The 19286-nt window shown below is 39.3% G+C and overlaps 1 protein-coding gene across 1 annotated transcript; it reads left to right on the top strand.

Moving 5' to 3' along the window:
• Window positions 1–1011: 1011 nt before the first annotated feature.
• Window positions 1012–17797, top strand: LOC143282376 (uncharacterized). Its single transcript, XM_076587994.1, has 8 exons — window positions 1012–1105; window positions 4201–4991; window positions 6383–6514; window positions 8504–8677; window positions 10733–11134; window positions 12480–12611; window positions 14937–15110; window positions 15998–17797. Exons 2-8 carry the CDS (start codon window positions 4269–4271, stop codon window positions 16433–16435), a joined length of 2175 nt encoding a protein of 724 aa, XP_076444109.1. The 5' UTR covers window positions 1012–1105; window positions 4201–4268; the 3' UTR covers window positions 16436–17797.
• The last annotated feature ends 1489 nt before the right edge of the window (window positions 17798–19286 follow it).

Genomic DNA, 19286 nt, shown 5'->3' with positions numbered 1-19286 from the left:
GTGTTTTAAGAGTATTTGACAAGAAGAGTTGAGTTAGCACCTTTGCCTCTGTTTAAAAAAAAAAAAAAAAAAGATTTTTTTCTGCACACAACATATATTCTGTAGGATAATCCACTTCGATAGGAAAAAAAAAAAAGAAAAGAAACTGCATGCAGGAAAAAAAAAAAAAAAAAGAAAGAAAGAAGGGTGGCGCTGTAGTGTAGCAACATGCTCACCCTGGGGAGAACAGCCCCAATTTCACACAGATAATTCTGTTGTGATAAAAAGAGAAATTACAAATTACATGTTTACCACTTCACAAAAAGTTCAGGGTTGTGTTAGTATGATTAAAAATATCCTTAACAGATTAGGTTTGATCAATGAATCATGTATTCTACAGTTTGCCAGCTTTGACTAGTTGGAAACAATTTGTCATAAACACATTCAGTTCTAATTTTTCAGGAGAAATAGAAATCACACACGCACACGCACACGCACGCACGCACGCGCACACGCACACACACACGCACACACACACACATAGAATCTAATTTTAATATAATATGTTTTACTGTATTTTGACGGGAATCGATTACGCTAAAAGCATTTGTTTTTGAAACAACCATGGCCACAAACGTTCTTTGCTAAAAAGAGAAATTACAAATTACATGTTTACCGGTGCGCAATGATTGGTCGCTTGTTTTTAACTGACCAATAGGATTACAGCCTGTTAATGTGTGTGTTTGATGTTGTCGTTCTAGCGAACTGACGGAACTCCAAGCTCATTTTTAATAACTTAATGTTAAAAAAAGAGTTTGTTTTAATGGACCCTTCATTTATTTTTTCGTTTATTTTTACAGCACTGTTTGTTGTGGTACCCACAAACTTTGTCACAAGCGTTTCCCTTTAAAATCGTAAACTGATTGGACAATGTGATCCCGGATTGGTCAAGCCATTGGACGAGATTGTCACGTGCCCCAAGGGATTTCCTGAAATCAACAGGTCTTGTGTTGACAAAGAAAGCGTGGTCCACAACCCTCACACATGTTTCCTCTGGCCGGTTGAACGAGACGGGTGACAAGACCGGACAGTTAACGTCGACCAAACATACTATCAACGAAGCACGGTGAGTCCATTTTTGTGTGTGCTTTAGTTGTTGAAACCACATAGGAGTATTTCTCTTTGAAAAAAACCCAACTTAACTATTCGTTAGTTTAGTTTTTATGCAGTTTCTGTCAAATCTATGTTCGATGTAAAAATCCGGCCAGTGCCATGTTGGTTAGGGAGGGCATGCAGTGTTTCACAATAAATAGAGGTGGCGATGGTCCAGTGATGAAAGATCCTTTTAACTGATTCAGAATTTCATGGTTTAGAACAGCAAATAATGAAATAAATGAAAACAATGATGACGATACAGCAACAACAAAAAGGATGCAACAACAACTGCTTCTTCAACTATTAAATAAATAATGAGTACAAATAAATAATAAATTGTCAAGTAAATAAAAACAGTTTTAAAAAAAGCAAACAAGCTCTTTTTAAAAAATTTTTTGTAGTAGTGGTACTACCTAAAGCTAAAGTTTTTTTTAGCTGGAACTGAAGTTAAAACAACCAAAAAACAACAACAGTATGCATCAGTCTGTCGAAATTTGAAGAGAAATGAGCTTTCAGAAAACTAAATACCTTGCGTTCCTTTAAATAACAGCAGGTAGGAGAGGAGCAGCTGTCAGGGAGTGGGTACGTGTCGGTGTGGGTGGTTATGGTGGAGAAAGGATGCTGACTGGTCAAGTCAGTATCAATATCAGTGGCTCAAGGAGGCGTCACTGCGTTCAGTCAAATCCATATACGCTACACCACATCTGCCAAGCAGATGCCTGACCAGCAGTGTAACCCAACGCGCTTATGGTCAAGTTAGTGATCTCTCTCTTCAGTGCCAGGATTGATCATAATGTTGTGAGGGTTTCATTGTTCAAGGGGTAGAGTCCAGTGAGAAAGTGTTGCATGTGAAAACATTTTTAAAAAGTAATTCAGTTTTGAGAAATTCAGTGCTCAGACTCGCTACTCTATCAATGGTATCACCAATTGTATATATGATTTTTTTGCGACTTTTAAATTACATTTGGTAGGACACTGGCAAGATAAAACGCAAAAGATATTAAGAATTTTAAGTGATTCAGACCATCCCTTCACTGGCTTCAGTTATATTATACTCAGCAGTGAAAAAAACAAAACAAAACAAAACTGACAAAAACAAACAAAATAGAAAAACAACTGTGTTGGGGGAAGTAATCAGTGTGATCTTGATTAGCTGTGGTCTTGGCTTGTCTCCCTTTGTTGCCACACTCTTATTGTGCCATTGTTCACTTTTATTGATAAACAACAACAAACAAACAAACAAAAAACCTACAACTGTTGATAAGTTGCATGGGTTGCATTTAATCATTCAATTTATTTTTTTGAGCCAAGACTAGTTTTATATGACTTAATTGTTTGTAGGGCAGATGGGATTACAAAATTACAATAAAAATTATGTTAAAAACTAACTATGATGCCCAGCTTCAATATTGTGGGCCTTCAAGTCCAGCTGTTAAAGAAATGGTTGCTTTCAAACACAAATATTTATATAGTGACATGATACACACAAATATTTATCTAGTGACATGATACTTTGGGTGTTTATCTCTTTTGGATATGAAGAACTTTATATTTACTCCTTTAATCTTAACTGATTACATTACTCAATCAACTGATGAAAAGAACTAATCAGCCAGGAAAACATTACACTTTGTTGTTGTCAAACTATGAGACATAAACAACTCATGAACTACTGACTCAACAATAAACTTAAAAAAACACCTGGACACCGTGAAAATTTTGCAAAGCTGTTTTTGATTTTGATGATTATACAGTATTGTAATTCAGTTTAATAATAATAATAATAAAATGCAGGCTTATATAGCACAGTAACCCCCATGTCAGATGGAGCTCACTGCGCTTTACAATGAAATCTACAAATTTAAGACCAAGTGACGAAAAAATATGTACAATTACTACAAAGTCAACACATTCTCACATGACATTGGCTAAAATATACATATTTAAGACTAAGTGACATAAACATACGTAAATCAGCACAGGCACCATCACAGTCTCAAATGACACAGTCACAAATCACAGCAAAACAAGGCATATCACATTCACCATAGTCAAAGATAAACACCAAGGAAACAGCATCACAACACCAAAAAACCATCACAAATGCATAGGAATCAACACAAAGAGCACATCCGGCAATAAGATCACAGCACGTATATGCAGGAATAAGTTTCAGTGAGAAAAGTACAGTTTGAAAAGATATGTTTTGAGTGCTCTCTTGAATGCGGGTGTCGGGGTGTAATGGAGGTGTGAGGGTAGTGAATTCCACTGTTTAGGTGCAACAAGAGAAAAGGAATGTTCACTAAGTTTTTGTACAAATCATTGGAACAAACATTGTGCATTTGTCATTTGAAGAACTAAGTTGTCTGGATGGTGAATAGACAGAAGGTAGATCTGAAATATAGACAGGACAAGAATCAGTGAAGAAATTGTGACAAAGGACTGAGAGTTTGTATTGCATTTGTGTTTAAATGGGGAGCCAGTGAAGGGAAGCGAGTAGGGGAGTGATGTGTTGATGTTTCCTAGCTTTGAGAGTGAGTCGTGAGTTTGAACTTTTTGAAGTTTGTCAACACAGTGTTTTGGGCAGCCAGCAAGAAGAGCATCTCCATAATCTATTCTAGATAGAACAAAGGAACAAACCAAAGCCTTTGTGGTTTCTGTGGTTTAGAATTCACTTGGTATGCAAACCATATCATGTGATGAAAACTAAGAATGGGATGTATTATTATAAATGATATCTCTGTGTAATATAAGCTGCAAGGCTTGGGTTTGAGGCAGTCAGTACCATCTCCACATGTACAGGCAACAAGAACTGGGAACTTGTGATGGAAGAGATGACATCACTTTTCATATGAAATAGAAAAACAACAATGATATATTGTTTTTATTTATTTATTTATTTTTGAGGTTGGGGGGGGGAGGGGTTTAACTTCACTGTGTATATGATATACACATGTGTTCTTTCCTTTCATGTGACTGGTTTTTCTTCAAAACAAGGTCATTCTTTCATTTTTGCCAATTACTGAAACATACTGAGACAATCTGTGCAATTTGTTTCCATTGCAGCTTGAAGCCCATTCAGGCCCACTGGAGGCAAGGTTACAGATTTCCAACAGAAGACTGCAGTCGACAACATGGAGACACCCGTAACACCCCAAACACCTCTCAACAACTATAGCCCTGTACCCCAAATATTTGTCAATAAATGTACCCAGACAGACGAGATTGGACCATGTGCCAATGAATGCAGCCAGGGAGATGAGACTGGACCATGTGAGTCACCTCAAACAGCTGCTAATGAATGCAGCCAGGGAGATGAGACTGGACCATGTGAGTCACCCCAAACAGCTGCTAATGAATGCAGCCAGGGAGATGAGACTGGACCATGTGAGTCACCCCAAACAGCTGCTAATGAATGCAGCCAGGGAGATGAGACTGGACCATGTGAGTCACCCAAAACAGCTGCTAATGAATGCAGCCAGGGAGATGAGACTGGACCATGTGAGTCACCCCAAACAGCTGCAAATGAATGCAGCCAGGGAGATGAGACTGGACCATGTGAGTCACCCCAAACAGCTGCCAAAGAATGCAGCCAGGGAGGTGAATCAGAAAGCACGCTGCCTGTGTCTCCACAAACTCCTCTTGGTGACTGCAGTCAGGGAGATGAGGAGCAAGAGCCCCAGATCAGCGGAAGGGAAAACGCTTTCAAGTCAGAGGAACACCAGCGGATACAACAGAAGGTGGAGGAACTCCATCTGGAGATTTCTGCAGCTTTAGAGGAGTGCAGGAACCAAAGAAACAAGTTTGACTCAAACATGCATTCATACTGGGATTCCATCAGTGCAAGCTATAAGAAGGTAACGGCTACTAGGATCAATGACTCAGCGATGGTTAGTTCTAGAGATCTACCAGAATGAGTTTTGCTGATTGGCAGTCTGTAAAGTTTTGTTTTGTTTTGATGTATCTGGTTCTTCTGAAGTGATTCACGGTTGTAGGGAATGCTGCAAAATCAAAAATGAATAACAAATAAGTAATTTATGTTGCATTTTTATACATTCAGAGACACATGGTAGGTCACCTTTCAGGAAATTAAATTTGAGGAAGGAATTAAGGGCACTTTTACAGCATTAGACTACTAGTAGTGTTTGCTTTGCCATAGATCTACAAAGAACTTAAGATTGAAAAATCATGTCAGTTTTCCCTGTTATTAGCTGCAAGACTAAGACAGTAAGATGTATTAATTCATTAACTAGGTGGGTGTAGTTTTGAAATAATTTTCCATGTCTGCACCACCATGTTGGATATTTGAAGCTGTCCATTTGTTCGGACAGATAGCAAACAATACAAAATATGAGTGCGGATGTGCTTATATTGTTGTGCACACACACACACACATACATATTGTTGTGTGAGTGACGGGAGCCATAGCCGAATGGTTAAAGCGTTGGACTTTCGATCTGATAGTCCCGGGGTTCGAATCACAGTGACGACGCCTGGTGGGTAAAGGGTGGAGATTTTTACGATCTCCCAGGTCAACATATGTGCAGACCTGCCAGTGCCTGAACCCCCTTCATGTGTATACGTAAGCATAAGATCAAATACGCATGTTAAAGATCCTGTAATCCATGTCAGCGTTCGGTGGAGTATGGAAACAAGAACATACCCAGCATGCACACCCCCGAAAGCGGAGTATGGCTGCCTATATGGCGGGGTAAAAACGATCATACACGTAAAAAGCCCACTCGCGTATATACGAGTGAACGTGGAGTTGAAGCCCACGAACGCAGAAGAAGAAGAAGTTGCGCGCGCGGGCACACACACACACACACACACACACACACACACACACACACACACACCTCTCTAATCCTGATTCAGACAGTAATTAATGCTAGCAATCATACTTTTTTACTTTACAAAAACAGCTGGAGCCTAAAGATGAAACCAATGCTGTCTCTAATTTTCTATTGATACAGTTAATGTTATTTGATGTAATAATATTTCTAATTGTCATTAAAGAAAAGCTTACTTTTTTTTTTTTTTTTTTAACCTTTGACACATGTGTACTGTAGAAATATCCACTGTGAAAAAAAAGTTGATAACTTGATTGATTGCTGTATGTTAGTGGTCAGGTGCTTATCAATATGTATTTGTGGTCAGGTGCTGATATATATATATATATATATATATATATATATATACACACACACACACACACACACACACACAAATGTATGTCTGTGGTCAGGTGTTGAAAGGGCTACGCATCCACAAAGAGCAGCTCACCTGTTTGATAGAGCTGTCTTTTTTGGACCACCATGAAAGCGCTCATGACCTGTATCAAAAGCTGCTGCAGGGGATCCATACGGCTGAATCAGAGGTAGGTCAAAAACCCTTGACAGGTGTGTATGTGTGGGGGAGGGACAAAACCTCTTCACAAATGAATGTGTATACATGTACATTTGTATATATGTCATATGTCACTATGTGTGTGTCGGGGTGGGTGGTGGGTTGGGGATAAGACAAAGGGACAAAAACTCCTTGTACTAAATGTACTTGCATATATTATATATGCGTGTGTGTGTGTGTGAGAGAGAGAGAGAGAGAGAGAATGGTTCATGACATTTCAGCAGATTTGGCAAATTTGGGATTATTTATTTATTCATTTTATAGTTTAATTGTCAAAATAACAGACAGGAAATAGAAATTTGCTAGTTGTATAGCACTTTGGGTACAGTAAATTGAGTAATATATAGATTATATATAGTAATATATAGATGAATATAATACATAATATATATGTTCATTTATTTGAATTATGTTTGTAAGGGCTTTTACTAGTTTCAGTTTTAATTTTGGATCTAATTTCAGGTAAACAGTAACAACAGTAAGAAAACAACAACTTGGTTTCTGTCAATAAATGCTCCATTTGAATTTGAATTTAAATTAAAAACTACATGAATATCTAGAAAGAAAGAAAAAAAAATTGCAGTTCTCATCCATGTAGCAGATGATTTATACATGCAAGGGGTATAAGCTTGCGCACAGAGTACTGGACCTTTCATGCAGGTTCCCTGACATTTTGATTTGGACTAGTTAAAACAACACACCTTGTGGCTGTTCAAGTGCAAAAAAACCCAACAATAATAAAACCAACAAAAAACCTCCAACAACAACAACGACAAAAAACACAACCACCTAGGGGATGTGTGTTCAGTGAACCGTGACGTCAAACCTCGACTTTGCCAGGTGGCAGTGACAAGAAAATAAGCAGAATTCTGTAAACTTTCTGCTCAGTCTCTTCATATGCAAAAAGTCTCAACATTTCACTGACGGCAAAAACAGTGACTGTGATGCATGCAAAAAAAAAAAAAAAAAAAAAAGAAGAAAAAAAGAAAAAAAAAAGAAAGAACAAATGAGTTACCACAAAATCTGTTAAAATGTAGAAAATAAAGGTGTAGTGTGTGGGGGAGGAATATTAATTCAATATTATGATGTATGGATGTGTTGTGAGTTTGTCAGCATTTGTCTGTTTATCATGAGTGTGTGACACCATATTCACACACCACCTACAGCTGTTGTCTTTTTCATGCCAGCAATACTCTTTCATTGTACTCTGTAGAACTTTTCACACCACTGTGGTTATTGGGGTAACCCTGGTGTGAAAATCACTGGTTTAAGACCCCTCCCCCCCCCCCACCTTGTCCCCCCCCTCCCCCCCCAACACACATTGTATCTCTTGTGAAAATCACTGGTTTTGAATACACCCTCCCCCCCCCCCCCCCCCCCGGCACATCCCCCTCCCCGCCCAAACACACATTGTATCTCTTGGAATCCAGATCATCAGGAATGTGTAATACATTCTGTGCTTTGTTGTTATCCACTCCCAGCATTTTTGTGTGTGTGTTTCAATAAGTGTTGTGAATGATGCTGTGTTGACAATGCGTTGTGCATGATGCTGGTGTTGACAGCATGTTGTGCGTGATGCTGGTGTTGACAGGGTGTTGTGCATGATGCTGGTGTTGACAGGGTGTTGTGCACGATGCTGGTGTTGACAGGGTGTTGTGCACGATGCTGGTGTTGACAGGGTGTTGTGCATGATGCTGGTGTTGATGGTGTGTTGTGCATGGTGTTGACGGCGTGTTGTGCGTGATGCTGATGTTGACAGGGTGTTGTGCGTGATGCTGGTGTTGACAGGGTGTTGTGCATGATGCTGGTGTTGACGGCGTGTTGTGCGTGATGCTGGTGTTGACAGGGTGTTGTGCACGATGCTGGTGTTGAAGGCATGTTGTGCATGATGCTGGTGTTGATGGTGTGTTGTGCACAATGCTGGTGTTGACAGCGTGTTGTGTGTGTGTTGTTGGAACAGGCCACGAAATATAAAGCCAGCCTGATGGACCTGCAGAAATGGGCCAGTGATCATCTGGTGAAGATGGAAAGAGGGACAGAGGTTGACACACCCCAGCTTGGTCTCATTGCCAGAGAACTGCAGCACGTCAGAGAGATGTTTAGGGATCTCTGTAGCAAGAAACCTGACATACAGGTAAAAAAAATAAAAATAAAAAAGAAGAAGAAGAAAAAAACCCAAACAAAAGCAACATATATATATATATATATATATATATATATATATATATATATATACTGTGTGTGATACTGATAGAAACATAGTATGTTTGTATGCATGGGTAGGATTCAGTGCTTACTCCAAGTTTGGCTTATTCCAGTTATTGTGAAAACCTGAGAAAAATCTTATTTTCCTGGTTAGTTCTCACATACACTCTGTCTCTGTCTGTCTAGTGTGTCTCTGTCTCTCTCTCTCAAATCCTTACAGTGGTGGAAACTCATCAGCAGATGCTAAGAGAAAGTGTTGATGAACTGTCATAAAAATTTATACAGAATAAAATTCACACTGACATAATATATAACTACATTACAAGCAGGCGACTCTGACATTGCTACTGTGCTATTTGGTTTAGCCTATTATCAAGGGATTAAATAGGAAACATACTAATAATAGACACATTACTAATGATATGTGTGCATGTTTGAAATGTGTTCATGAAATGGGCAGAGATGTTGTACATACTCTGGTATAGTATTTGATTTGTAGATACTTAAGAAAAAATGCACAATTTATAACTAATATAAGATAATGACATGTAAATTCAGCTATTGCACACACCAGCTTTTCCACCCTTCCTTTCCTGGAGTTTCAGTCATAATGTGAAAGAACACAATGCAAGAAGAGAATAGAGTATGAATTATTTCATACTATAAGATAAATGATATGAAAACAAATTAAGTAGTTGCCTTACCACACATTGATCATGAATATATCTTGAATGAAGTGATGTGGTTGTAGTGCAGGTGGAATGTCTTAAATGGCTGTCCTTGTATGTGTTGATGTTTATTTTAATGCATGAGGTTTTTGTTTCTTTGTTGTTTTTTTCCCCCCCCAGAATTGCATGTGTTGTTGTGTTTTTATTTGTATTACTGTTGTTAATTCTGTGTACCTTTCTGTGTTATTACTGTGGACTTGATTATTTGAAAAAAAAATTCATTGCTTTGTTTTTTTAGTTTTTTTTTTTCATTTTTGTCATGGAGAAGAATGAAAAAATCATTTTGAAGGGACACAGATGACCACAGACTAAATGATCATAGACACAGATGACCACAGACTAAATGATCATGGACACAGATGACCACAGACTGAATGATCATGGACACAGATGACCACAGACTGAATGATCATGGACACAGATGGCCACAGTTTAAGTGATCATAGACACAGATGACCACAGACTGGATGATCATAGACACAGATGACCACAGACTGGATGATCATGGACACAGATGACCACAGACTGAATGATCATGGACACAGATGACCACAGACTAAATGATCATAGACACAGATGACCACAGACTGAATGATCATGGACACAGATGGCCACAGACTGAATGATCATGGACACAGATGGCCACAGACTAAATGATCATGGACACAGATGACCACAGACTGAATGATCATGGACACAGATGGCCACAGACTGAATGATCATGGACACAGATGGCCACAGACTAAATGATCATGGACACAGATAACCACAGACTGAATGATCATGGACACAGATAACCACAGACTGAATGATCATGGACACAGATGGCCACAGACTAAATGATCATCTTGAATTGATATAAAGCTGAGTACAAATTGAAATGGGGTGTAAGGGAGGGATGGTGATAGTACAGGGTGGGGTGGGGCTAAACAAGAAAACAAATCAAAAAGAGAGTAGTAGAAATGGACATTTCTGATTCCGAATTTCCACAAGGTTAGGATACTGTTTATGAAGTAAAATTAATTACTGGCTTTGAGCAGTCCATCAGTCTACTTTCAGCCTTAATCATGCAGTTCATGCTTATGTTAATTTCTTCTCAAGTCAAATGGACAATATATTAAATTAGTTTGACTTTTCGATAACTTTTTTCACTAAAACTGAGAGATTAACCATCTTACTCCCTTCTCTTCTACTGTCCTGTTTTAGATTAAAAGATGTTTACAGCTGACTGTGTGATGGGTTGATTGATTCGTCAGGTGCCAAGACAGTTGTTGACAGGCAACTTTCCTGAACTGACCTTTGACAACCTGTATAACATAGTGGGCTATGTGGAACTCTCAGAGGATACGGACCTCCCCACAGATGAGCAGAACCCAGAAGATGAGAATGATGAGCCAGGCTCAGACTGTGAGGAAGATGACGCGACTTCTGAGCTGTGTGAGAAATGTCCACAGACAGCAGATAAGGCAGTGATGACCAATCCAACTGAAAGTGAAATACCCCGAACAACTGTCAGTGAACACCTGCGGATACAACAGAAGGTGGGGGAATTCCATCAGGAGATTTCTGCAGCTTTAGAGGTGTGTGTGAACCAAAGAAAGAAGTTTGACTCCAACGTGCAGCCATACTGGAATTCCATCAATGAGAGCTTCCAGAAGGTAAAGACTACTTGAATCAATGACTCAGTGATAGTTTGTTCTAGAGATCTACCATAGTGATGCTAAGTATAGCAGATTGGGAGCCTGTAAAAAATTATTTTGCATTGAAATTTTATTCTGAAGTTTTGCTGAAGTACACACTGTTGTAGAGTATGCATATTTTCTTTCTGACGTTTTTAGTTTGTTACCTATCAGTTATGTATACTATAATGCAAACTGTAATATGAAAAAGCAGCACAGCACATAGTTTAACTCAGCTTTGTGCAGGTCATCACATCTCAACACAAGAAAAGGTTGTACTTGTGTAAAAGCCTAATTGTTCACATGTATACACAGACACTTGTGCCCCTTTCCCCTGTATCCAAGCTGTGTGCTCACAAATAGTTTTAAAAACTGTCTGATGAAGTGTAACTGGTGAAACAAAATACTAATGATGTGTGTGTGTGTGTGTGTGTGAAGAAAGGCAGTGCTACAAAAACGTTTGATCTGTTGACTGTTGTGATAAGTTCTTTGATTTTTAGTTTGATTTTAAAGTGAATCAGTAAGTCTCCCCAGTTTCCCTTTTTTGTGACAAAGTATTTGTGTGGATTTTTTTGGAGGGGTGGGAATGGGGAGAAGCCAGCATAAAAAAAAGAAAAAGAATAAGTGATTTATAATGCATTAGACATTCAGAGACACATGGTGGGTCACCTTTCAGAAAATTAAATTTGAGGAAGGAATTAAAGCCACTTTAACTTTGCAGCATCACATTACTTAGAACTTAAGACTGAAAAATCCTGTCAATGTTCCCCGTAATTGGCTGTATGAGGTAGTTAACTGGTTGGGTTTAGTTTTGAAATCATTTTCAATGTATGCATCACCATGTTGGATATTTGAAGTTGTCTGTTTGTTTGGACAGACAGCAAACAATATAAAAAATGTGTGCATATAATGATATATGCACATATTGTTGTGCACACACACAGCCACACACACACACACACACACACACACACACACACACCCCACCTCTAATCCTGATTCAGACACTAATTAATGCTAGTAATCATACTTTTTACTTACATTACAAAAAGAGCTCGACCTTGAACGTGAAACCAATGCTGTATCTAATTTTCTATTGATATAGTTAATGTTATTGGACATAATTATACTTTTAATTGTCATTAAAACTCATACAGTTTTTAAACTTTGACACATGCATGTAAAAATATCCTCAACGAAAAAAAAGTTGATAAATTGATTGATTGCTGCATATTAGTGGTCAGGGTGCTTATCAATGTGTATCTGTGGGCAGGTGTTGATTTATATTATAACATGCAATTTACAAATGTATGTCTGTGGTCAGGTGTTGAAGGGGTTGCGCGAACACAAAGAACGCCTCACCTGGTTGGTAGAGCTGTCTTTTTGTCATCACTATGATATCGTCAATGACCTCCATCGACAGCTGCTGGAAGGGATCCTTGTGTCTAGAACAGAGGTAGGTCAAAAACCCTGATGCTGATGACTATATATATATATAGTGTGTGTGTGTGAGGATGGTTGAATTGCATTCAAAATATATATTTCAACAGAAACTGGGCTTGATTGTGTTTGGGATTATTTATTTATTTCATAGTTTAATTGGCAAAATAACGGACAGGAAATAGAAATTTGCATGTGGCAAAGCACTTTGGATACAGTATAAGTTATAGTATATAATACACAGAAATATATTCATTTATTTACATTATGTTTGTAAAGGCTTTTACTAGTTCCAGTTTAAATTTTGGATCTAATTTCAGGTAAACAGCAATGACAACAAAACAACTTGGTTTCTGCCAATTAATGCTCCATTTGAATTTCAATTTAAAACTTGATGATATTTATAAATTAAAAAAAAAACTGACCTGGAAATTGCCTCTTCAAACAAAATTGCAGTTCTCATCCATGTAACAGATGATTTATGTAAGGGGCATAAGCTTGTAAACACAATTCTGGGCCTTTCATGCACGTTCCCTGACTTTTTGATTTGGACCAGTTAAAACAACGCACCTTGTGGCTATTCAAGTGAAAAAACTGTTAAAGTGTGTTCAGTGAACTGTGACGTCAATTAAACCATGACTTTGCCAGGTGGCCATGAAATGATAGGAAAATAAGCAGAATCTGCAAAAGGCTCGACTTCTCATTGATGAGAAAAAACGGTGACTGTGATGCATGCAAAAGAGGGGGGGGGGGGGACAACAAATTAATTACCACAAAATCTATTAAAATGTAGAAAATAAAGGTGTAGTGTGTGGGGAGGAATTTTAATTCAATATTATGATGTATGGATGTGTTGTAAGTTTGTCAGCATTTGTGTATTATGAATGTGTGACAACCATATTCACACCACCTACAGCTGCTGTCTTTTTCATGCCAGCAATAACCTTTCATTGTACTCTTTTGCAATACTTTTCACACTACCTTGGTTGCTGGGGTGGCAAGAAGGAGTCTGTGCTGTGCAGATTGCACACTTTTTTTTCCACTCATTCTTACTTGTTGAATGGGGAGGATGCCCCTTGATGTATTCCCTGTGACGAGCCTCTCACTGTGAAACGTGTGTGTCTGCCCCTTGACTGCTGGAACTGCATGATGCTGGACACAGGCATTACACAGCAGATTCTCTGAAGACTTTGTTTGCTGATGTACCTCCATGGGAGCTAGTGGAGTCTTAAAAGGAGTGAACAGTTTTAATCAGATTTGATTGTTTTAAACTTTTAGAGTGAAAAGATTGAAGCAGTGATTAAGTTTTTATTGTACTTTTTTTTTACCCTTGACTTGGAGTAGATGGTAACGTGGTGATAGCCTTGAAATGGCCTCAGTGGTCGGTGAGGCTCTTTGCACCTTGATTTGATTTGATTTGATATGCCGGTATTGACGGCATGTTGTGCAGGTAGGAACAGGTGGTGCTGGTGTTGACAGCGTGTTATGTGTGATGCTGGTGTTGACAGCGTGTTGTGCATGATTGTGGTGTTGACAGGGTGTTGTGCATGATTGTGGTGTTGACAGCGTGTTGTGCATGATTGTGGTGTTGACAGGGTGTTGTGCCTGATGCTGGTGTTGACAGCGTGTTGTGCGTGATGCTGGTGTTGACAGCATGTTGTGCATGATTGTGGTGTTGACAGGGTGTTGTGCGTGATGCTGGTGTTGACAGCGTGTTGTACATGATTCTGGTGTTGACAGCGTGTTGTGCATGATTGTGGTGTTGACAGGGTGTTGTGCCTGATGCTGGTGTTGACAGTGTGTTGTGCGTAATGCTGGTGTTGACAATGATTGTGGTGTTGACAGGGTGTTGTGCCTGATGCTGGTGTTGACAGCGTGTTGTGCGTGATGCTGGTGTTGACAGCATGTTGTGCATGATTGTGGTGTTGACAGGGTGTTGTGCGTGATGCTGGTGTTGACAGCGTGTTGTACATGATTCTGGTGTTGACAGCGTGTTGTGCATGATTGTGGTGTTGACAGGGTGTTGTGCCTGATGCTGGTGTTGACAGTGTGTTGTGCGTAATGCTGGTGTTGACAGCATGTTGTGCATGATTGTGGTGTTGACAGGGTGTTGTGCGTGATGCTGGTGTTGACAGCGTGTTGTGCATGATTCTGGTGTTGACAGGGTGTTGTGCACGATGCTGGTATTAACAGCGTTTTGTGCACGATGCTGGTGTTGACGGCGTGATGTGCATGGTGTTGGTGTTGAGGGCGTGTTGTGCCTGATGCTGGTGACAGGTGTTGACGGCGTGTTGTGCACAGTGCTGGTGTTGACGGCGTGTTTTGTGTGTTGTTGGAAAAGGGCAAGAACCAAGAAGCCATCCTGATGGACCTGCAGAAACGGGCCAATGATCATCTGGTGAAGATGGAAAGAGGGACAGAGGCGGACACACGCCAGCTTGGTCTCATTGCCCGAGAACTGCAGCACACCAAAGAGATGTTCTGGGATGTCTGTAGCAAGAAACCCGACATACAGGTAACCCCCCAACCCCCCCTGCCCCTCATCCCCTCTCCCCCCCCCCCCCAAACCCCCGCCACCCCTCCCCAAAAAAACGACCACAACCTATATACACAAAATTATGTATGATTATGTATATATATATATATGTATAGAGTATAAGTTATCTGACACTGTAAGTTGAATAATATTAACAAATTAAGTAGTTGCTTTACCACACATTGATCATAGATATTTCTTGAATGTAGTGATGTGGTTGTGTTACAGGTGAAATATCTTTAAAAAAAAAAAAAAAGTTTAATGGTTGTCCATGTATGTGTTGATGTTTATTTTAACACACACGGTTTTTGTTTCTTTGTTGTTTTTTTCCCTGAATTGTGTGTGTTGTTGTGTTTTTATTTGTATTACTGTTGTTAATTCTGTGTACTTTTCTGTGTTGTTACTGTGTGGACTTTTGATTATTTAGAAAATTTCATTGCTTTGATGGCTGCCTTTTGGTTCCTTGACTGCATCATGCAGTGGGTTTTGAGGGTTTTCTAAATCTAATGCTCTGAAGTAGGTCTTAACCTGTTCTAACTTGTTTCTGGCCTGCACTGAAGGAAGGTCAAGCAGGTATCGCATGGTTTCCATAGGCGTGTCTTTTGTTGTTCTGTTGGGATACTGTATATGAAGTAAAAATGGCTTGAGCAGTCTATCAGAGAGTCTACTTTCAGCCTTAATCATGCAGTTTATGCTTACGTTAATTTTTTCTCAAGTCAAATTGACATCATATCAAATCAGTTTGTCTTTGACGTATCTTTTTTCACTTAGACTGAGAGATTAACCATCTTACTCCCTTCTCTTCTACTGTCCTGTTTTAGATTAAAAGATGTTTACAGCTGACTGTGGGTTGATTGATTCTTCAGGTGCCAAGACAGTTGTTGACAGGCAACTTTCCTTATCTGACCACTGATGCCCTGCATGACCTAGTGGGCTATGTGGAACTCTCAGAGGATACGGACCTCCCCACAGATGAGCAGAAGCCAGAAGATGAGAATGATGAGACAGACTTTGAGGAAGATGGTGCGACTTTGGAGGCTTCGGAAAGCGGACAGTTACATTGTGAGGAAGGATGCCCAGAGGAAGAACAGAGGGAGCGAGGTCCTGTGAGGGAAGAAGGGAAAGCTAGCATGTGTCCACTGACAGCAGATAAGGCGGTGATGACAGATCCAAATGAGGTGCACACCGCGGAGGAAGCCCATGACAGCACAGACCAGTGTGTCACTCCACTTGCTTTATGCTATTTGTTGTGGACAATTCTGGTCCAGATTTGGGTCTTCTGCACTGGTGGTTCTTTCAGATAGATTTATGTCTGGTCTGGTCTGGCCTTGCCTTGCCTTGCCTTGCCTTGCAGGTATTTTATAATAAATGTTGGAGTAGTAAAGGGTTGTGGAGAACAAGGGGGGTTGCTGTTTCAGTTACTATTTAAGGAATCTGTATGGTATAATACAGGAGCTACTCTACACTATTTAGCTGCAAAGGAGGGATTTTTGTTTTTCACAATGCAGGCGCTGTCAGGTAAATGAGCATTGATGTATACTGCATTGTATATATTGTGTTAAATATTATTGTAGTGTGATACTTTCTCACCAGAACAGATTTCACTCAGTGAAATTCAGAGTCTGGTCCTGTGGAGAATGTGTTGCCACAGCAATGTGCCACATACTCTGTTTTTTCTGTCTGCAATCATCTTCAGCTTGCTATCAAAGTGGATTTTTTCTTCAAAATTTTGTCAGGGACAGATCTCTTGTTGCTTTGCATGCTGTACACAGGACCTTGGGTTATTGTCTCATCTGAAAGACTAGTACCCAGGCCACAAATCTGTGTGTAATGGAATAGGAAATGAAAATCCTCACTTCTTAGTTTGGCATACTACCATGATTTGTAAATTATAATGGTGCTACTTTTTGCATCCAAAGAGAATAAAACATAGACTCACTTTGTTTACACAAGTGAGTCAAAAATTGGAAGGAATTACATGCCATAATGATTTTCAAGTTTAATTAATTCATACAATTTTGTGTGAACTACACATATGAAGTAATTTTATTTGCATTGATTGTGTGTTTTTGTTTTTTTTATGTCCATAAACATCATTTCATAATTATTTATCCCAATTCTTCAGAACACTTTTAGGCCTTCATGTGCACAATTTCCTTTTAAAAGTTTCTCACTTTGTGATTTGCTCTCTGACAAACAGCTGATCTATAGACCTTCAAAGCAAATGTAATATGATTGTGTTTTTAGTCTTCTTCATGAAACTACAGTTTTATGTGATAACACTTCATCTTAAGTGTTTAATTCATTTTAAGAATTGTATCAGAAAAATGCTTAGAACCTGCTTCTGCTTGTTTTCATCTTAAGTGTTTCATTCATTTTAAGAATTGAAAAGTGCTTAGAACCTGCTTCTGATTTTATTTTTTTGTGCCAAATAAGAATTAATTAATATTATTATTATTATTATAGTTCTGAAAGTGGTTCTTTTGCTGATGTTACTTCTGCAGATTTGCATGGAAGATTGTAAGCTCTCAAAAAAACAACAAGAAGCAAACAAACAAACAAAAAAACAAAACAAAAGAAATAACTAAGGAGTTTGTTTTGCCATTCTGTAGCTGATATTACTTCTGCAGATTTGCATGGGAGATTGTGAGCCCTTAACTTGGTTAAAAAACATAATCTGTTTTGCTGCTCTACTGAATAAAAGTCTCATTAAAGTGTTTCTGGAACTGTTAGTGTTATCAATTTTGGGATGAATGCTGCTGGAAATCTTATTGTTTTGTTTGTTGTTATTTTGTTGCTGTTGGTTTTTTTTAGTTTTTTTTAAAAATAGCTCTGATGATGATACTTTTCTGTGTCCTTGTGGGGTTGGCTTGTCACAAGTGATTTCTGAATATGAAGTTTGGGCGACGGGCACAATAGCCAAGTAGTTAAAGCGTTGGACCGTCAATCTGAGGGTCCCTGGTTCGAATCACGGTGACGGCGCCTGGTGGGTGAAGGGTGGAGATTTTTACGATCTCCCAGGTCAACATATGTGCAGACCTGCTAGTGCCTGAACCCCCTTCGTGTGTATATGCAAGCAGATCAAATACGCACGTTAAAGATCCTGTAATCCATGTCAGCGTTCGGTGGGTTATGGAAACAAGAACATACCCAGCATGCACACCCCCAAAAGCGGAGTATGGCTGCCTACATGGCGGGGGTAAAAACGGTCATACACGTAAAAGCCCACTCGTGTGCATACGAGTGAACGTGAGAGTTGCAGCCCACGAACGCAGAAGAAGAAGAAGAAATTTGGGCAGCTCTTCCCCAGAGAGAGCACAGCACAAACACAACCTGTGCAAGAATTTCTCTCACCTTAGGACCACAGCTCTGATTATGTTACTGGATCCATTCCAAGTGCTTTGAGAATTCATACTCATTTGACAAAGCCTTGCTGACAAAGAAGTGAAGTATGTCAGCATCAGAAGATTTAGTCAAGAGAAGTATTGAAGAAAGGAAAAATAAGAAGTGTTGCATTACAAGTGTGACCAAGCGCGCTATGCTTGCTCCAACACTATTCACGCACAAGCCACAGCAGACGACAGTTTTCCCTCATAACCCGAGCACAGAATGTGTGACGTCACTCCGCTTACATCATTTTGTCCTCCTCGCCAGGCCACCTGCTGACGGCTCGACCAGTGTCGCGTCGCGGTACGTCATTGGCTGAGAGCAAACTTGTGTTTCTGTTCCACCGTAATTAATTAATAACTCTCTTGTCAGATCAGTAAACTACTAGTATTATATACTGGCAGACTCGTCTTAATTCCATCTTTAAATCTATTCCATTTATGTTCGCCTATGTTAAACTGATCTAACGCAGTTTGTAATTTTCAGTGATGAGCTCGTTAAAACTGACCCTGTTCAGGTGACTTAAATTAAGATTATAAATTTATCTTAAATAACCAACACTTCATTTTATACTCATTATAAAGTAGGTGTTGAGCTCTTTCTTTTGCAACTTATCCGACGTAAATCGGTTCAGGAATCATTTAGAAATCTATCACTGAACACCTTTAAACAAACACAATTGTCATCGGATTCTCCGTGATTAGTGACGATCTGCTTGCAAGCACACGTGACGCACTTTGCGGTCCGCTAAACTTGCATAAATTGGCA

This window comes from Babylonia areolata, chromosome 5 (genome assembly GCF_041734735.1).
Source record: "Babylonia areolata isolate BAREFJ2019XMU chromosome 5, ASM4173473v1, whole genome shotgun sequence".
Lineage (NCBI taxonomy): Eukaryota > Metazoa > Mollusca > Gastropoda > Neogastropoda > Buccinidae > Babylonia > Babylonia areolata.
The sequence above is the reverse complement of the archived record's forward strand: the minus strand, read 5'-3'. Positions and strand labels throughout refer to the sequence as shown.